We start from the raw sequence: 17,002 nt of genomic DNA, 5'->3' as shown, positions 1-17,002 counted from the left end.
TAGTAATCCCTAATTTGGACCAGGAGATTGGCCTCTGCAAATCCTATTTACTCTGGACCTGGGATTCGCTTCCATCTCTGCAAAATATGACTAATGGTGTTGGCTTGTAGAGGCGCCTTTTTAACATGTACACAGCTTTCACTGGTCTGCAAAGGTACACATTTTATATCCTAAAAGTCTTCGCCGCTCTCTATTAGTCTGCACTGGATCCAGATGCACTTCATAAACACGTCGAAAAGACATGCAAAGTCGCAGCTGCTTTTTGAGGACAAGCAAAAGGTTCACAGGAAAAGAAACGACACAAGTACAAGCACGTCGGTAAAACGTGAGCAGAGCCCTGGCCAGAACCTTTTTTTTTTTTTTTTTTTTATAAACCATAGTAGCCAAGGCTGTGATCAGCTGACAGCAGCTTTGTGGAACATATACAGAATTAATATAAAGGCCCTGTCACTTAGGAAAGTGTGACAGCAGCTTCCAGATGGATACCAAATAAGCTAACATTTTAAGCTCATTTGAAGTGCAATTTGAGAAGCGTTACAACTGGGTATGAAATTTATATAAACTAATAAAAACATAGAATGTAGCATTAAACTCACAACACTGCATTACTTAATTTTAGATCACTTAATCATTAAGAAGTAAGAAATATGATCTGCTGTTCCAAAAGAGCACCATGGGCACAATCCATTTTCTCTAAACGTTCTAACAAAAGAAAGCATTTGTGAAAGAAATGTAGAGCTCGCTTCCAATCTGTTCCTGGAAAACCAGCATAATTTGGAAAATGTTTACAAATACTCCCGCAACGTTTTTTTTTTAAAACAAGGATCGGATAGTGTAATTAAATGAAGTCATTGGCAAAATATATATATGATTTTTATTGTTCTTTTATCCCAAAAATATTTTTCTATACATACAATTCATCCTTACACTCTATTATTTAGAGCACCTGCAATTATATGTACAGTATAGTGCATTTAGTGGCAAGCTGACAACTTAAATAGCGGTAATAAATAAACATTTCTGCCTTGAACATGTCTGTATTTACATCTCAGTTTGCACCAAAAAAAAACTTGCCGGCTGAAGCTTTAGAATGCTTTCGTTGCCGAGTGCAGGCTTTTAAAATTGTCTGTAATTGTTCAAAGTGCCAAAAAGTTTTGTCAAACCCTTGTAGGACTGTCTGTGCATGAGTCAGTTTTGTTTGCATGGAATGAAGTGGCTTTGTAATGGCAGTGGGAGCTGCAGTTGATGCTAGGACACGGCTTGTGCGTCGTCCTCATCGACAACCTCCTGGTGCACAAGGCTTGCCAAGTCTGGAGAGTCTTTGAGCTCCACACCCAGACCCCGCTGGTAATGCCTACCACTAAAGACATGAATATCTTCAGCATGAACACGGCTACAGTGGGCACTGAAGACTCCAGGGAACAGTCCTCGATCCTTCGTCCGGGAAACGAGACGCACTTGCTCTCCAGGGAGCGAGACTTCCAGTAGTCCATGTTGAGTCTCTCGTAAAAGTAGCAGATAATCACGCAAGTGGCTGGGACAGTGTAAAGTACAGAGAAGATCCCAATCTTAAACATGAGCTTTTCCAGCTTTTCGGTGTTGGTACCCTCGGTTTTCATGATCTTACGGATGTGGAAAAGAGCGACAAATCCAGTCAGGAGGAACGAGGTGCCAATGATTAGGTAGCATGAGAGGGGGATCAGGACAAACCCGGTTAAAGCGCTGGTGTCCATGCTGCCGACGTAGCACAGTCCGGTCAACTCGTCACCTGCCACTTTGCACATGGTGAGGATGATTATGGTTTTCAAAGCCGGGATGCCCCAGGCGATCATGTGGAAATAGCTGCTATGTGCCTCAATCGCTTCATGTCCCCATTTCCGGCCGGCTGCAAGGAACCAGGTGAGTGTGAGAATGACCCACCAGATGGAGCTAGCCATGCCAAAGTAATACAGAATGAGGAAGACTATGGTACACCCTGTGCTCTCTAAGCCCTCTTGTATGATGTAAAGTTGTCCGTTTTCCCTGTTGCAGGCAATGTTCTCGGCTCCTGCCACAGAGCGGATAATGAATGCCACAGAGTAGATGTTGTAGCACATAGAGAGGAAGATAATAGGCCTCTCGGGGTACTGGAAGCGCTGTGGGTCCAGGAGGAAGGTGAGGACCGTGAAGGCAGTTGAGATAAAGCAAAGTGTAGACCATACAACCATCCAGATGAAAGCAAAGTCCTTGTCTTGCCTCGACCAGAACACGTCAACAGTTGGGGTGCATCGCGGCGCACACGACTTGCTCCTCTCCACATATTGGAACTTCCCCTGGTTTTCACAAGACCCAGATGATTGTCCAGGGCTGCTGCTGGCCTGCTTGGGTCTGGCGGGCACAGGCAGCATTCCCTCCCCTTTCCTAGTCTCAGGCACCGTATCATTCTCTGGAGCCTCAATGCACAGGGAATTCGGGTCGTTATTGGTTGGCAACTTCGAACAGTCCAATGAATCCGGCCACTTGAAATTGAATTTCTCCATAATAGGAGAGCACTTCTGTCTCGCCTGCTCGCACATAGGTCGGCATGCCGGGATAGTGTTGGACACTTTGTCTGTACACATCGGCACGTACAGAGAACACAAAAAGAAGCGGAGATGTACATCACAGCCATATTCCACTAGAGGAGCAAATTCGCTGAGTTTTATACTTGCCTCCTCTTGACTATGATATTTCATGATGTTGGGCATCCGTGTCATGTTGTAGCCAATTCCTTGGCACATAGGAATGGTGATCAGCTGGCACTTTGCTGGTCTGCCCCAATCACCCTCGTAACCTCCGATCTCCAGCGAGAACCCGGCAACCACCAGTTGGCACAGGAGCACCATTGAAACAGCCACTTGACATGCCATGGCGATGGCACGGAGTGTAAAAGTCCCACAATGCATCCTTAGCAGACGAACTCGTTCAGAGCCTTCAGAAAGTTCTCCATGTCATGAACAGTGAACAGCAAAGGGTATCTGTTTTGAATCCAGGCATGTTAGAAAATAAATTTGAATGCAAAGTATGCTTGTACTGTTCGTGGTATTAATAACATTCCGCGGTGAAACACTTCACCCTCTTCACTCCAAAAGCAGTTCTCCGAACAAGAATCTCAGACTGAAAGCAAAGTGCACGTGTGCTTCAAGATTTTGTTTCTCCCCTCGTGTCACGCTTGTTTCCGTTCCAGACCATAAATGTGTGCCCGTCTCGTGTTCGTCTCATCTTGTGCCCGTCGCAGCCTAGATAAACCACACAGCAGTGTTCTCTCAGCAGAGAGCTCCCTCTCTTTATCTCTTCCTCTCTCTGACTGATCTTTGGCTTTTTTTCCCTCCCTCCTTCTCTCTCTCTCTCTCTCTCTCTCTCCCTAACTGTGTCCTGGCGAACTGGGCGGGACTCCTGGACTCCTCCTAGTGCACAGCTCTCAGCCAAAATACCGCATGCTTACAATTGCCCGGAGAGAGAGAATCCATTTATATGGCCAGTAATATTCCAGTGTAAATAGAGCTGTGTGTGTGTGTGTGTGTGTGTGTAAGAGAGAGACAAAGTGTGTGAGTGAGTGGAACGAATGCACAATGAGTAACAACGCTAGTTTGTTAGGAAGTAAACTGTAGGTCTGCTTGAATTAATGTGAAGAAATACAGTAATATATAATAATAAAACAAATGACAAAGACAGAACGACAGTACAGCAAGCTCTAAAGTAGACAAGTATCCTTGATCAATCCATTTCTTAAATAAATAAATACATACAAAAATCAAAATGCACAAAATGTTTTTTTACTTTCAGGAAAAATGGATGGATGGATGGATGGATGGATGGATGGATGGATGGATGGATGTGGAACCATAAAGGAAACATTTTTGCCCTCTCATCATACATCATACAGTAAAGGTGTTGTTAGCTTTAGGTATTGTTTTACCATATTGCATTACTCCCAGAAAAAAGTTGAATAGATGGATGGATGGATGGATGGATGGATGGATGGATAGATAGATAGATAGATAGATAGATAGATGGATGGATGGATGTGGTACCATGAAGGGAAGGATACATCTTTCCCTTAACATCATGAATATAGTATAACCTTAACACCAATAATAATTAATATAGTGAAGGTGTTGTTAGCTTTAAGTATTGTTTTCCCACATTGCTTTACTGCCAGAAAAAAGTATAATGGATGGATGGATGAATGGATGGATGGATGTGGTAGCATGAAGGATACATCTTTCGCTTAATAACATGAATATAGTAAAACCTTAACACCACTGATACATCACTGAAAATTTAACACGAAAAGCTAATTGAAACACCACTACATGCAAAAACTTAATATACATTAACAACAAAATTTTTAATTGACTAAAGTCTATTTATTTCTGAATGTGAAACAATGTGGAAAATATCACCCAAGGCTAAGAATGATTCCTCTCAAATGTTAGCTAGCATGGTGTACAAATTAGCCGCTAACAAGGAGTTGTCACAATACAGACACTGCTTTATGAATAAATAAAGTGTAGGGTTTTAGGTTGTATTATTGTTTAAATATTCGATATTTTGTTAAACATTCGCTTGAAATGAACCCATTTTCAAGCTTAATGCTAAAAGAAGTCAGCTTGTGACTACACATATACTGTATAATTATAGGAAATTGATTCACTGGGAATGGAATGAAAGGTAGATGTGAAATATAAGATAAAAAAGAAAGAAAGAAATACTTATAAAAAATAATCAAAATAAAATGATTAGTTGGTAGCGGGGTATAGAGTGTATGTACAGTATATAGTGTATGTGGAAATGAAGGGGCTAATCCAGAGTGCAGAAGCCTGCTGTTCCATCTAGTGGCCATGAACCAAGCAGCATTTAAGATTCTCTCTGTGGTACCAAAAAAAACAAAACTTTCCATTAGTCTTTCCAAACAATGCTACTTATTTGTTTTATATGTTAAAGCAACCTACCGCAAGCTCGTTTTTTTCCCCTCGCATTGATGTGCTTCCACAAAAACCCTCGACTCCGATTTCACCCGTTCCATTAGCCTTGTCTCTTTTTTGTTGTTTGGCCGCACCAGTGTCATTTCCATATGAATTCTTGTTCTCGTCCCAAACACAACCCTGAAGGTTCATCCTTAGCTCAATGCCATTAGTATGCCATCGATGCCATCCTGCCCCCATTAGTACCTGCTGGCAATCCTCCAGTGTGGGTTGACTGTGAGGACAGAAGCGCCTGGGCCACGATGCCTCTCTATTCTCTTATCTTAAATGTGATACGTGTTGCCCTGGAGTGCCCTGACTTCCTAATTTAAGATCGGAGGAATTCAATTGTCAATTGCCTGTTTAAACAGATGAATCGGTGGCAAAAAGAACGTGAGAAACAGCATGCGTATTCTTGAAAAAACAATCTCGTTTTTTTTTTATGCAAATGTTGAACTTGCACAGGGAAATATCAATGGAAATAGAATAGATTTGGCTGGAGCTGTCATAGTTGGAGTATTGCAGTAAAAAGTTTTGTGACTAAATGATGCAGCCAGTACAAGTTTCACTAAAACCTAATGGCTGTGGTTTTGGACAAAGTCCATGGCTATCTGGCTGGCATTCTTCTGAGCGTGTTAACTTGTCGTGCCCTTTTTATAATGTTCTCATAACGGAAGCTTAAAAAGAGAATTCTTGTGCAGGTTTTTTGAGAATCAGTGAAATTTTTGAGCAGGAAGTATAACCTTAGATTACAAAAACAGTGTGTATTCTAGATAGAAGCTGAGGTAAACAAGAGAAAGTCAAAAATTAAAAGTAAGGAAAGTTCTTCCACATTGACAGCAATGGCGCTATTTGCGGATGATCGCATACAATAGGCATCCTGAATATTCCCAATATAACCGTCGGAGGCCCGAATCATTTGCACGCCTCTGGTTCTCTGGCACTGGAGTCAATTCAGTACCATGTTAGCTCCGTCCAGAATTATGAGCACAGTGCGCGATGCCAAGGAAAGCAAACACTTTATGAAAATAAATGGCTAAGGCTTCAAGCTCAATTTGCTCCATGTAAAGTGCTCTGTTTAAACTGGACAATCCATGAAAAAAAAACATTGTATTTAATCTTATGGTTTTTTTGTTTAATGGAGAAAATGAAACTACTTGTATTAAATAAAAGGTTAAAAATGTATCTTGTTTTGTTTGTTGACATTTTTACAACTGAATGGTTGCATGGAATTCCCCTTTAAGGTTTTATCTCGGCCATCTGATCCCAACTGTCTGGACCATCATAGCTGTTTTCAAGTGAGGGCTGGATTGAGGTGCATTGTCAAGATGCCTTGCAGTCCTTAAGGACATCATATTCCCGTGCTTTCCCATAGCTCGTCGGCATCACTGGATTGAGTCTCTCGCGGGAACCCGAGGAGCCAAGATTTTCTGCATCAGATATGCTTACAGCGGGTGGTGGTTTGTCATTCTCTGATTGGGTTTCAGCAAAGTGACAGACGCACGCTCATATTTACAGACAAGAAGGTTAGGTAATGCCATTCGAGTATGAGTAACAGACATACGGAACGATTACTTGATGAAAAGTCATAGTCATGCTTAGAGTCTAAGAGGCCTGATGCCTCTTGTTCTTTCTTTTGAAGGTTATTAAAACAACTGGCTTTCTAGCTTGCACCCAAATAAAAAATCATACAAGCTAAGAATGCTTGCCTTGTCTTGTAGTGACGAGTCGTTCATGAACAATTTTGTTCACTTTGAATGAGTCTTAAATGTGACTCAGTCTCAAAGAGTGATTCTTCCATTTTCCAGGAATGAGCAAACCATAGCAAAATCTGTGTAGGTTATTTACAGGAAACAGAATTGAGTAGTTCATCTCGTGACTCTTCTAGTACGAGTCTTTTATCACATGACTCTCATAGACACTATGCAGTGCATTACACAGGAAACAGAATTGAGTAGTTTATCTCATGAGCCTTTTGATCCTAGTCGTTCGTTTTTTTGCCACTTGACTCCCATAGAAGCTATGTAGTTATATATACATATATATATATGAATTATTGGAACTATAGTGAAAGTTTATGTATATAGACATGTTGGGGATCTGCTTTCCGAAAATGTAACATTTCATTTTTTTTTCATCAAAGGTACGAAATGATTTAAAATACGATTTGTTTATCTTGATGGATGAGATTCAAATCATCAAGTCACTAAAATGATTCGATCTTGCTGTAACAGCAAGCACCAAATAAATCCAAGTAAATTTGGAAGTTGCATTTGTCTGTCACACCTGGGACCAAATCATCTACAGTTGGGATAGAAGGACAGCTGGAATGGAAGATGAGTTTATTAGCTAATCAAAATAAATTGGACAGCATTAACTCATTGCCTCCCCACCCCAGCTTGGGTTACCAGCAACTCTTGTTGACCTAGCGAGTCCTATTAATACAGCATAGACGGCTGGAGCAGTCAACTGGTATCTTGTTGGAATCGATCCAGTTGTGTCTCCAGGGGAAAACTGAAAACAAGCAATGAATAAGTTCTGCATATGTTTTCAGCTGAAGTGAGAAATTTAAATGTTGTATGGTTCAATATGTAGATCTACTAGATATGTTATTGTTACACTACAAGATGTTGAACTGACTATAAATCCCGTTTTTGATTGACGTCCTGAAGAGTCGAAGCAGTAAAGAGAGTAATCTCCATGAGCAAACACAGACTTAAAATTTTCTTCCCGAAAAATTAGGATCTTCACTGACCTACGTTTCCTGCACTATAACAAATATTGTGTTTGGAGGACTGCCTATGGACCTGCCAGTTCTGGATCCATCTTTGAGTTGCACTTTCAAAAAGTACAGCTTCCAGGTTCAAGTACGGGAAGTTGTCTGCAACAACAGTTGTGACTGATTTTCAGTTCTGGTTCAAATTCAAATCACTGGATTATATTAGCATGCTAATAAACAGGCATAACATTATGACTGGTGAAGTAAAAAAACGTTGATTATCTCTTCATCATGGCACCTGTTAGTGGGTGGATATATTTATTAGTCAGCAAGTAAACATTTTGTCCTCCAAGCTGACGTGTTAGAAGCAGGAAAAATTGGCAAGCGTAAGGATTTAAAAAACTTGACGAGGGCCAGAATGTGACGTCTAGACGACTGGGTCAGTGCGTCTCCAAAACTGCAGTTCTTGTGGGATGTTCCTGGTCTGCAGCAGTCAGTATCTATCAAAAGTGCTCCAAGGAAGGAACAGTGGTAAACCGACGACAGGGTTGTGAGCGCCCGAGGCTCATTGATGCACGTGAGGAGCGAAGGCTGGTCCGTGTGGTCCGATCCAACAGAATGAAGAAGTTCATGCTGTTAATGCTCAGGACTGTTTTGGCAGCAAAAGGGGGACCAACACAATATTAGGCAGGTGGTCATATCAGAACAATGAGTATTAATATTATGACGTTCAACAGGACGCGTCAGGCTACATCACGTTACCCTACCACTGATTATTTTCTCTCTTTCACGCTCGACATCCAGAATAAACTTCCTCTGCTTTCCACCATCCCGCTCTTATTGTACCTTTAGCCCTTGTAACGTTCGCCCATGGGTCATAGCGTAAACATTTGGTTTACAAGCACAGAGCACCAACTGATGTCATCCACAGGAAGACAAAACAGGAAGAAACAGCATCACGTTTGGCAAAAGACGAGGCACCCACATAACATCCTTGTTCTTCTGTGCAGAGTGGCTTCTTAAGGAATTATAGTAAATTAAAACAAACACAGGGTTGCTGAAAAGTGCGTATGCGCTGACAGGAGACCGGGCTTTCAACTCCACCCTAAAGAGCCACCCGAAAGGAGGAGGCAATGGCAAGATTTTATGCTGCAAACTCAGACATGAAGACGACGACCAAATTGAATAAAAAAATCTAAATGAAATAAATAAATGAAACCACCCATAAAGAAAAACAGCAACAGTGGGGAGGAAGACTATAGAAGTCGTGTACGAGAATAAAAAAAAACAACAACATGCATGCTTCAGATGGCAGCAAAGATGGCAGTCTCCCAATTCTTTTATCTTTATGGAGATGAAGATAACATCAGACACACATTTCTTCCACGCAAACACCCTTTGTTGGTGCCAGCAGGATTTTGTGAACATCACAGCTATTATTTATGCAAGTAAATAAATTCGAATCTATTTAAGAAAAATCTGGATTGAACCTCTTCCGTTTCTGGAGCCCAAAAACAGCTTTGTATAGGAAATCATTTTGTTATAAACCCTTTTTCTTTAGCAGGAGACCTTATACTCCAACCCATGTAGAGCACATCTTCAGTTAGCTGGCTTTGTGCACAGGGTCATTATCATGTTGGAACAGGTTTGGGTTCCATAGTTGGTAGCAGGTGAGGGGAAAATTTCATTCTCCTGCATTCACTCACTTTGTGGTAACATTTTGGGGGAAGAACCACATACGTCTTGTTACTTTATATACGATTCATGTTCATTACATTATATAATTTTTTTTGTTACACATACTTCTAAGAAGACTCCATTGCAATTTATTGTTGACGTGAACAACTCCATCTATTTGTCAATGCATCATGGAGCGTCACACAGGCCAGGATAAACAAGTCCTCGAGCAAGGCACCATTAACAAAGAAGCACTGTGCCCTACTTGGTGCCTCTGCATATCCCATTAAACCGTCAGCACTCTCGAAACATTCCCTAAAATTCCTCGAAACAAAAACAACACTTTTCCCCATAAATTAAATCAAAGCCCTTCTTGTGAGCTTCTCACACATTTCTCTCTTTTACTACAAATAAATACAGAGCAGCCTTGAAATGTAGCCTTTCCAACAGATAAGATGAGAGGAAGAAAAAAAATGGGCTGAACGAAATTTCTAAATTTGACTCTAGATTGTTTTCAATCAGACCCCAAAAAAAAAAAAAAAAAGAGAGGAACATCCAAACACGTCTTTCTTTACATTTAATGCTGAGAGAAAAAAAAGGGATATTATGAGAGAAAATGTCTGTAGCACTAAAGGTGAAGGAAAGGCCAGGCTCCTGCAGTCGGGGGCGATGATATGAATAGGGCATTGATCTGCCAGGCCGGAGACGAGGGAGTAAATGGAAAGCAGCGTTTGCTGAAGTTATTGGTGCATGAATCATATTAACTGCCACACCGAACAGATTTAAGAGCTATGATTTTTATTTCCTTTCCGCTTTACTCTTCAATCGTCTGCGTTTTTTTGCACCAAACGAACTCGCCGGCATGTAGCAAAATACACTCTGAGGCATTGAACATACAATTTTATGTATTAAAAAGTATGTATAAAATACAGACGAAAGCCATAGTGAACATTTGAGCCTGTCTACGCTGAGGTCTTGTATTCATGCTCTGGTTGATGGAAGTGTCTATACTGATCAGTGGCTGGGAAAAATGTGTGTGTGTGTGTGTGTGTGTGTGTGTGTGTGTGTGTGTGTGTACACACCATGCAGCGCCATCTTATCAGATCAAACCTTCTCCTGGAGGTTCCTCAGTTTGAAAAGACATACAAGCCTCTGTTTAAAGGGCGTGCCAGGGCTAGCAGAGACATCAAGGTCCAACGCTATCTAATGCATCCGTTTTTTAAAGATGGTATCGTCCGCACGTACTGTAGGATGCAACAAGCTGCCTCAACAAACTCAGGGACTCTTATTATAGTCTGTTACAATAAATGTCAAAATCTAACCGCTGACACTGGAGACTCCTTCTATAACTTTCAATCAAAATCCTCTGCCGTAACCACTGAAACTTTAGCACTCCGTATATTGAATTATCTGTTACTATAGAAATGACAACGTACAAATTAACAAGTGTGTGGGTTTTAAACTGTGATTTGTCCTGCTGCTTGCACTGCACCTTCTGACACTTTTTGTGCCCAAAAATATATGGACACCGGCTGGTTAAACACATGATGTCTATGTACACTGCATTCACTTTAGTTCCTCATGCTCTGGTGTACTCATCAGAAGACGAGGCAACAAACTGCCACTGTTGGGTCCTTGAGCCTCTTAACCTCCTCTGCTCCTGGGGTGCCTTAACAAGCTGGTATATGTGAACATCCCAACATTTTCAATATCCCATTCCAGATTTAGTCTGTTATAATAACCTCCACTCTTGTTCCACTAGATGTTCCACTCTAGATGTTCCACTAGATTTGGTGGAGATTTGTAGAAAATCATTTAGTTGCAAAAGTAATAGTAAAGTCAGGTACTGATGTATGTGAGGTGAGGAGGCCTGGGGTGGAGTCAGCATGAAGAATTCATTGTAAAGGTGCTCAATAGGGGTAGCAGGAGATGTTCCACTTCAACGCATGTAAGGCACATTTTCATGGAGCTGGCTTTGTGCAGCACAGGAGCATGGTCATGCTGGAACAGGTCTGGGCCTCCTAGTTCAACTGAAGGAAATGTCACGTAAGCACATCCAAACATATTTTATGCAACATGTTAAAATGAGCCATAAATACAGGGTGTGTTAGGATCGGAGTGGACGAACACAAGCTCCCAGGAACATCCTCCTCAGCCAACATCGTGACCTGACCTCACTAATGTAAAGGGGCAGTGGCATCTCAGTGGTTTAATGTTTGACTTCTGTTTGAAAGGTCGTGAGTACAAATTCCAGCACCACTAAGCAGCCACTGCTGGGCCCATGACCAAGACCCTCAACTGCTCAGTTGTATATAATGACAAAATGTAAGTCGCTCTGGAAAAGAGCATCTGCCAAATGCCATAAATGTGAATGTAACTAAACTATTACAAGCACGATTCCCCATAGCCATGCTCCAAACTCTAAAGCAAAACCTGCATCCTTTCATTAAAAAAAGAAGTTCTACAAGTTATATGCGCCGAGTCTCAAATCAGGCACCAAAATCCGCCATGATGCGCACATCCGGCAACTAAAACCGTCCGTGTGGAAACATAGATAAAGTTTCGTTTTTTGTCCTGATGATTTACGTCATTTAAAACTCTATAATTACTTGAAAACATTTACAAGAATATTTTGTGTTCGTGCTCTGTGTTGAGTTTGGTTCACTAATAATAAACATACATTTGCATAAAGCATCAATATTTGTCCATGGCCATGTTGATTAGATTATTAAAGATGTGAAAAGTACATTTACATTTGGAACAGATATAAATGTGCGATTAAGTCGCGATTGAACGTGATTAAATATTTTAATTGATTGACAGCCCTAATATATATATTATATATAAATAGTGAATATATTTATTCACTATTTGGTGTCAAATGTCAGGAAAACAGTGAACAATACCTGCCGGAATAAGCAGAATGAGGAATTGTGGGTGTAGAAAAAGGAGGCATGTTTACCAATTTCAACAAAAAAATATGTATTGACATGGAAAAAAAAAAACTCATGCAGTATTCTAATATACAAGTCTGAAACTGCAGATTATGCTGAAAAAAAAATCTATATTTATTTGTATAAACAAACAACATTAATAATAAAAAGAAATTACTTTCAAACTTAAGCCCTATATCAGATTGCTGAATTAGTAGAAAACATGGCAACAATAACTAAGAAATTACCAAAAACAAACTTCAGTTCAGTCACATAGAGTTCCATAGTTGATTATTCTATTCTTCCAATCCCGAAACACTGAAAAAATAGAAGTGCAAATAAAAAATGTGAAATATTTACAGAAGAACCTATTGTGAAGTACACATTATGTAAATCTGCGATAACACTGCCCCCTTGTGTCAGTTTATCAAATTACAAATTACAAACTACTCACTCTTTATTCTTGGATTTGAGAGCAGAAAACATCTTGGAGCACATTTCTTTCTCCTTGTCCAGGTCTTCTTTGTAAGAACTGCAAGCATATTAAAAAAAAAAAGTTTTAGGCTTCCTCTCAAAATCGATAGAGCTCCATGTGGCAGAATTCGACTCACAGTGCCAGCTTCCTTAGCAGGTTGTTGATGTCTGTGTCAAACGGCTTTCTGGCCTGAGCCATGGCGAGGTAATCTTGTGCCTTCTCGTAATCGTTCATCTCCAAGCACGCCTGTGGAAGATAGACGATAAGTGAAAAATTATTAGTTCAGCGATTGATCATTTCGTAATTATGAATTAGAGTAATTATTGATGATTGAATTTGTTCAATAAGTTGAAATTTAGAAATAAAGTAAATTCATTACTTCTAGTCATCCAATAAGCTGTTTTCAACATCCTTCAGAGACAGAAAAATATATAATAGTGTAAGTACATGACATCTCAACTTTTGTAGTGGCTCGAATACACTCTATAAAAGTTTGAGGACACCTGAGCATAAGATTGGTTTGTGCTCCATGAAGATATTCCACACCGAGTCCCAATTTGCTCTTATAACAGCCTCCACTCTTCTGGGAAAATGTTCTACTGGATTTTGTGGAGATTCATTCAGCCACAAAAGTGTGGAGTTGACGTTTGGAGGCCGGGGTGTGTTCCAATTTATCCCACAAGTGTCTAGTTAGGTTGGAGTTCTATAGCAGGAGATCATCTTCTCTAATACATGTAAAGCAGATCCTCATGGATCTTCATTGATGGCTTTGTGCATTGACATGCTGAAACAGGTTTGAGTCTCCTAGTTCAAGTGAAGGAAGTTTTTCAAATCATCCGACTGCGGTCGTGCGCTTTCGATTTTGTGCACATCTGGCTGGAAAAGTCAGGTGTCCCTATTGACAAGAAGCAAACCAGCTAAGCATCTGACCCGAATCGTGGAGAATGATTTGTACAGGAAGTGATGTAAGCAAGTCCCTGACCTGACCGCAGCGGAACAGAGCTTTGGTGTTTGTAGGGCTGATCTTCAGAGCCCTCTGGCCAAACTGCAGGGCTTTGTGTGGTCGCTCCAGGCGGAGGTAAGTGAGGGAGAGATTGAGCAGGAAGGGCAGGTTCGCCTCCTCCACACGTCTCTTCTCATCTCCGTCTGCTGGCTTGCGGTTACTTAGCAACGTCATGGCCTGCAGTGACAAAGACAAGAAGCAGACGGTCGACTCTGAATCATGACCTGGTTTTGGTCTTTGTTTTTTTTTTTTGTCAGATATGTGCTATTGAATATGTAGGTTTTTTTTCTTTTAAAATTAAAATGACTGTTTAATCACACACACACACACACACACACACACACACACACACACACACACACACACACACAAAAATTCCCTAAGCCCACCTGCTTGTATCTGTCTTTGGCGTCTTCGTATCGTCTCTGGTTGAAACAGCGGTTTCCGAAGCTCCGCTCCGTGTCGACTACATTCAGCAGTGTAGACAGAGGAGACAAGTTCTGCTCTTCCTGTGAAACAGTTTTGAACAATCAGCACTTTTACTGTGTATCACATCAACCTGGAACATTTGCAAGTACAAAAAAAAGAAGAAACTTAATTTTTTCATTTAGAAACAGACTTATTAAAGCTGTTGTAAATGATTTTGTTAAAAGTGGAACATGATACACATCTTTGTTTTTTTTTTGTTTTTTTGAGAAATGACAGTCTGCCTTGACACAGATTCCAATCCAAGATATGATGATATTATAATCATCATTAAGGCAGTTAAATAACAGGTTGAGAATACGAACTGAACGACCTTTAATCAGTTTTAACATGGGAGAGGCAATGAGGCATCAAGGACCACCGATGTTTGCCATTCAAAAAGACATTTAAAAAGACATGATAAACTTCATTTAAAGAAAGAAACTGATTTATTCAATGAATCGAAAAGACAAAACTCACTGGTGAAAGTGCAAAGAACTCGTCCACTTGGGCCGAGTCAAGATAGTCGATGACCTGCACCTCGTAAAGCACTGTGGCCCACGGTGGGATGACAGGAGGACAGCCCATCTCTCCATAGGCATATCTGGGCTGCACGAGAAAACGAGAGAACTCTCCTCTCTTCATGGTTCGCAGGCCGATGTCGAGGCCCCACACAGTCATGTCTGATTGACAAAATGTAAAAGGTCACCTGCTCTGCTGCGATTTAGGAAAAAAATAACCAGCCTCAGGACCACGTGCTCCGTTATCACAGTGAACATGGCAGTGGTTCCAGCTACAAGGCAAGTCACATGGTTATATTTTACATGGTTTTTATTAAAGGTTGATGGATTTTACCGATACCGATAGCTAGGTTGGATCGTACTTGTCAATCAACTTTTAATCAACTGATGAATGAATAAAAAATGACTAATGGATAAAAAAACAACCAAAAAAAAACACTTAAACTAAAATATCTATCTAAAATCATGACAATCTGCTAAAGAAAATAAATGAGTATATCATTTATTTTAATAAATATAATTATACATGTTAATTGATTAATATAATATAGCGTACTCCATGCAGAGTGCAGTCTCACCTGCAAAACAAACAGCACATTGCCTCTAGAGGCCGCTCTCGTAATAACAGGGAAAATTCCCAGCTGATCCAGCAATGAACACAACCCGGAAAAACTATAGGTTTGTTCTTTTTCCAGAAAGTCAGTAATTCCAGCAATCAACTATCGGTGCTGATTAATTTACAAAAACGATTAATCGGTCGCGCTCTAGTTCTCAGTAATTCATTATAATTTCTATACTGTAGTAAGGCTGGTTAAAGCACAAAGCTGCACAGCAGGCATGTGACACCAATCGATTAAAAGTGTAGGGTTGTTGGTTCTGTGGTTTTATCTTCTGTCAGGAGACCTAAAGAATTTACTTAAAGCTGTAAACTACACTTTAGGAAGAGAAAGGAAGAGTTTGGTAAGTAGAATGACCATTTATAGCTGTTATAATCCAGGTAAACGGAGGAACTTGTTTTGCAGATATAAAACCTACCTACAGATGTATTTTTCTATTCTAAATAAACACTTTGACCATTTTCATGAAAGCACATCCCGTTGTCTTTGGTTATTTACACAAACATAACGATCAAGACAGTTACCTTTTCCCAGCTTCATCATTTTGGGAAATTTAAAGCTCCTCGTCGACTCAAAGGGCTGATCCGAGTACTCCAAGAATCCCGAAAAGTGAACTGTTAACGAGATGAACGTGACGAAGGTTAACTTTGGTAACAGAACAGACAGACCTTATTGTTCACAGTGGCAGTGACGTAGTGGCTGATACTCACTGCTGACCGAAGCGTCTCTGGGTACGAGCGGACCTTCTCCCTCATGTACCACTTCCTTGAGAATTCCTCCATCACCCAAAACGTCTTGCATTTGCCGAGCGAGACGCTGGAACGGCATCTACGGTGTGACAAAAGACAAAAAAATATATATGTATAAAGATATTCTATATATATATATATATATATATATATATATATATATATATATATATATATATATATATATATACACACACACACACACACACACACACACACGTATGCATATTTATTCGTTTATGTTCAGGAAGAGCTTTTACTCTCTGTGACACTATGCTGCCAAAAAACACAACATAAACAAATGGTATTATGAAATATATATAATGTATTTTATTCAATAAAAATAGATAAAATAAGAAGAAGAACCCTTTCTTGTTTGCAGTGGCTCATTTTGGGGGCCATATTGTACAATTTCCTCTAACATGTGCATTAAATTAAACTTTAGCTCCAAATTTTACTTTAAATAGGTCAGAGATGGTTATTATACAATCCACTGGCTAAAACAGTTGCAAAAATTATGAAAATGGACCAAACTAGACAATAAGCAAGTGACTAGCAGCTAGCTTGACTGTGTTTGTTTGTTTGTGTTTGTTTGTTTGTTTACCTGTATTCCAGCTCGATGACGCTCCTCTGGGTCTATAAACTGCATCACTCTTGAGGAGACACCGTTCATCGACAGGGACATGATTTCTTAACTTTAATCCAAGTTGCTTGTTTATTTTATTATTTTCTTTGAACTTTAGCTAATTTTCAGAAAATTCTAGCTAATAGGGAAGGTGAAGGTGGTCTGTAATTGGTACAAACACTGGGGCGCCACACTCAGGTGGAAAACCAACATTAAAGTCACACTATTTTTAC

General features: G+C 40.1%; 2 protein-coding genes across 2 annotated transcripts; both read right to left on the bottom strand.

Moving 5' to 3' along the window:
- Positions 1 to 733: 733 nt before the first annotated feature.
- On the bottom strand, positions 734 to 3,346 carry fzd9a (frizzled class receptor 9a). The gene has a single exon (XM_046838538.1). It carries the CDS (start codon positions 2,922 to 2,924, stop codon positions 1,158 to 1,160), a length of 1,767 nt encoding a protein of 588 aa, XP_046694494.1. The 5' UTR covers positions 2,925 to 3,346; the 3' UTR covers positions 734 to 1,157.
- A 9,000-nt stretch (positions 3,347 to 12,346) lies between these two features.
- On the bottom strand, positions 12,347 to 16,971 carry fkbp6 (FKBP prolyl isomerase 6). The gene is made up of 9 exons (XM_046839370.1): positions 16,749 to 16,971; positions 16,106 to 16,223; positions 15,920 to 16,009; positions 14,738 to 14,940; positions 14,182 to 14,301; positions 13,772 to 13,969; positions 12,926 to 13,035; positions 12,769 to 12,846; positions 12,347 to 12,632 (listed from the first exon to the last, which is right to left on the bottom strand). Exons 1-9 carry the CDS (start codon positions 16,827 to 16,829, stop codon positions 12,611 to 12,613), a joined length of 1,020 nt encoding a protein of 339 aa, XP_046695326.1. The 5' UTR covers positions 16,830 to 16,971; the 3' UTR covers positions 12,347 to 12,610.
- Between the last annotated feature and the right edge of the window lie 31 nt (positions 16,972 to 17,002).

Source organism: Silurus meridionalis, chromosome 25 (assembly GCF_014805685.1).
Source record: "Silurus meridionalis isolate SWU-2019-XX chromosome 25, ASM1480568v1, whole genome shotgun sequence".
NCBI classification, from domain to species: Eukaryota; Metazoa; Chordata; class Actinopteri; order Siluriformes; family Siluridae; genus Silurus; species Silurus meridionalis.
Note: the sequence above shows the minus strand (reverse complement) of the source record. Positions and strands in the feature narration are given on the sequence as shown.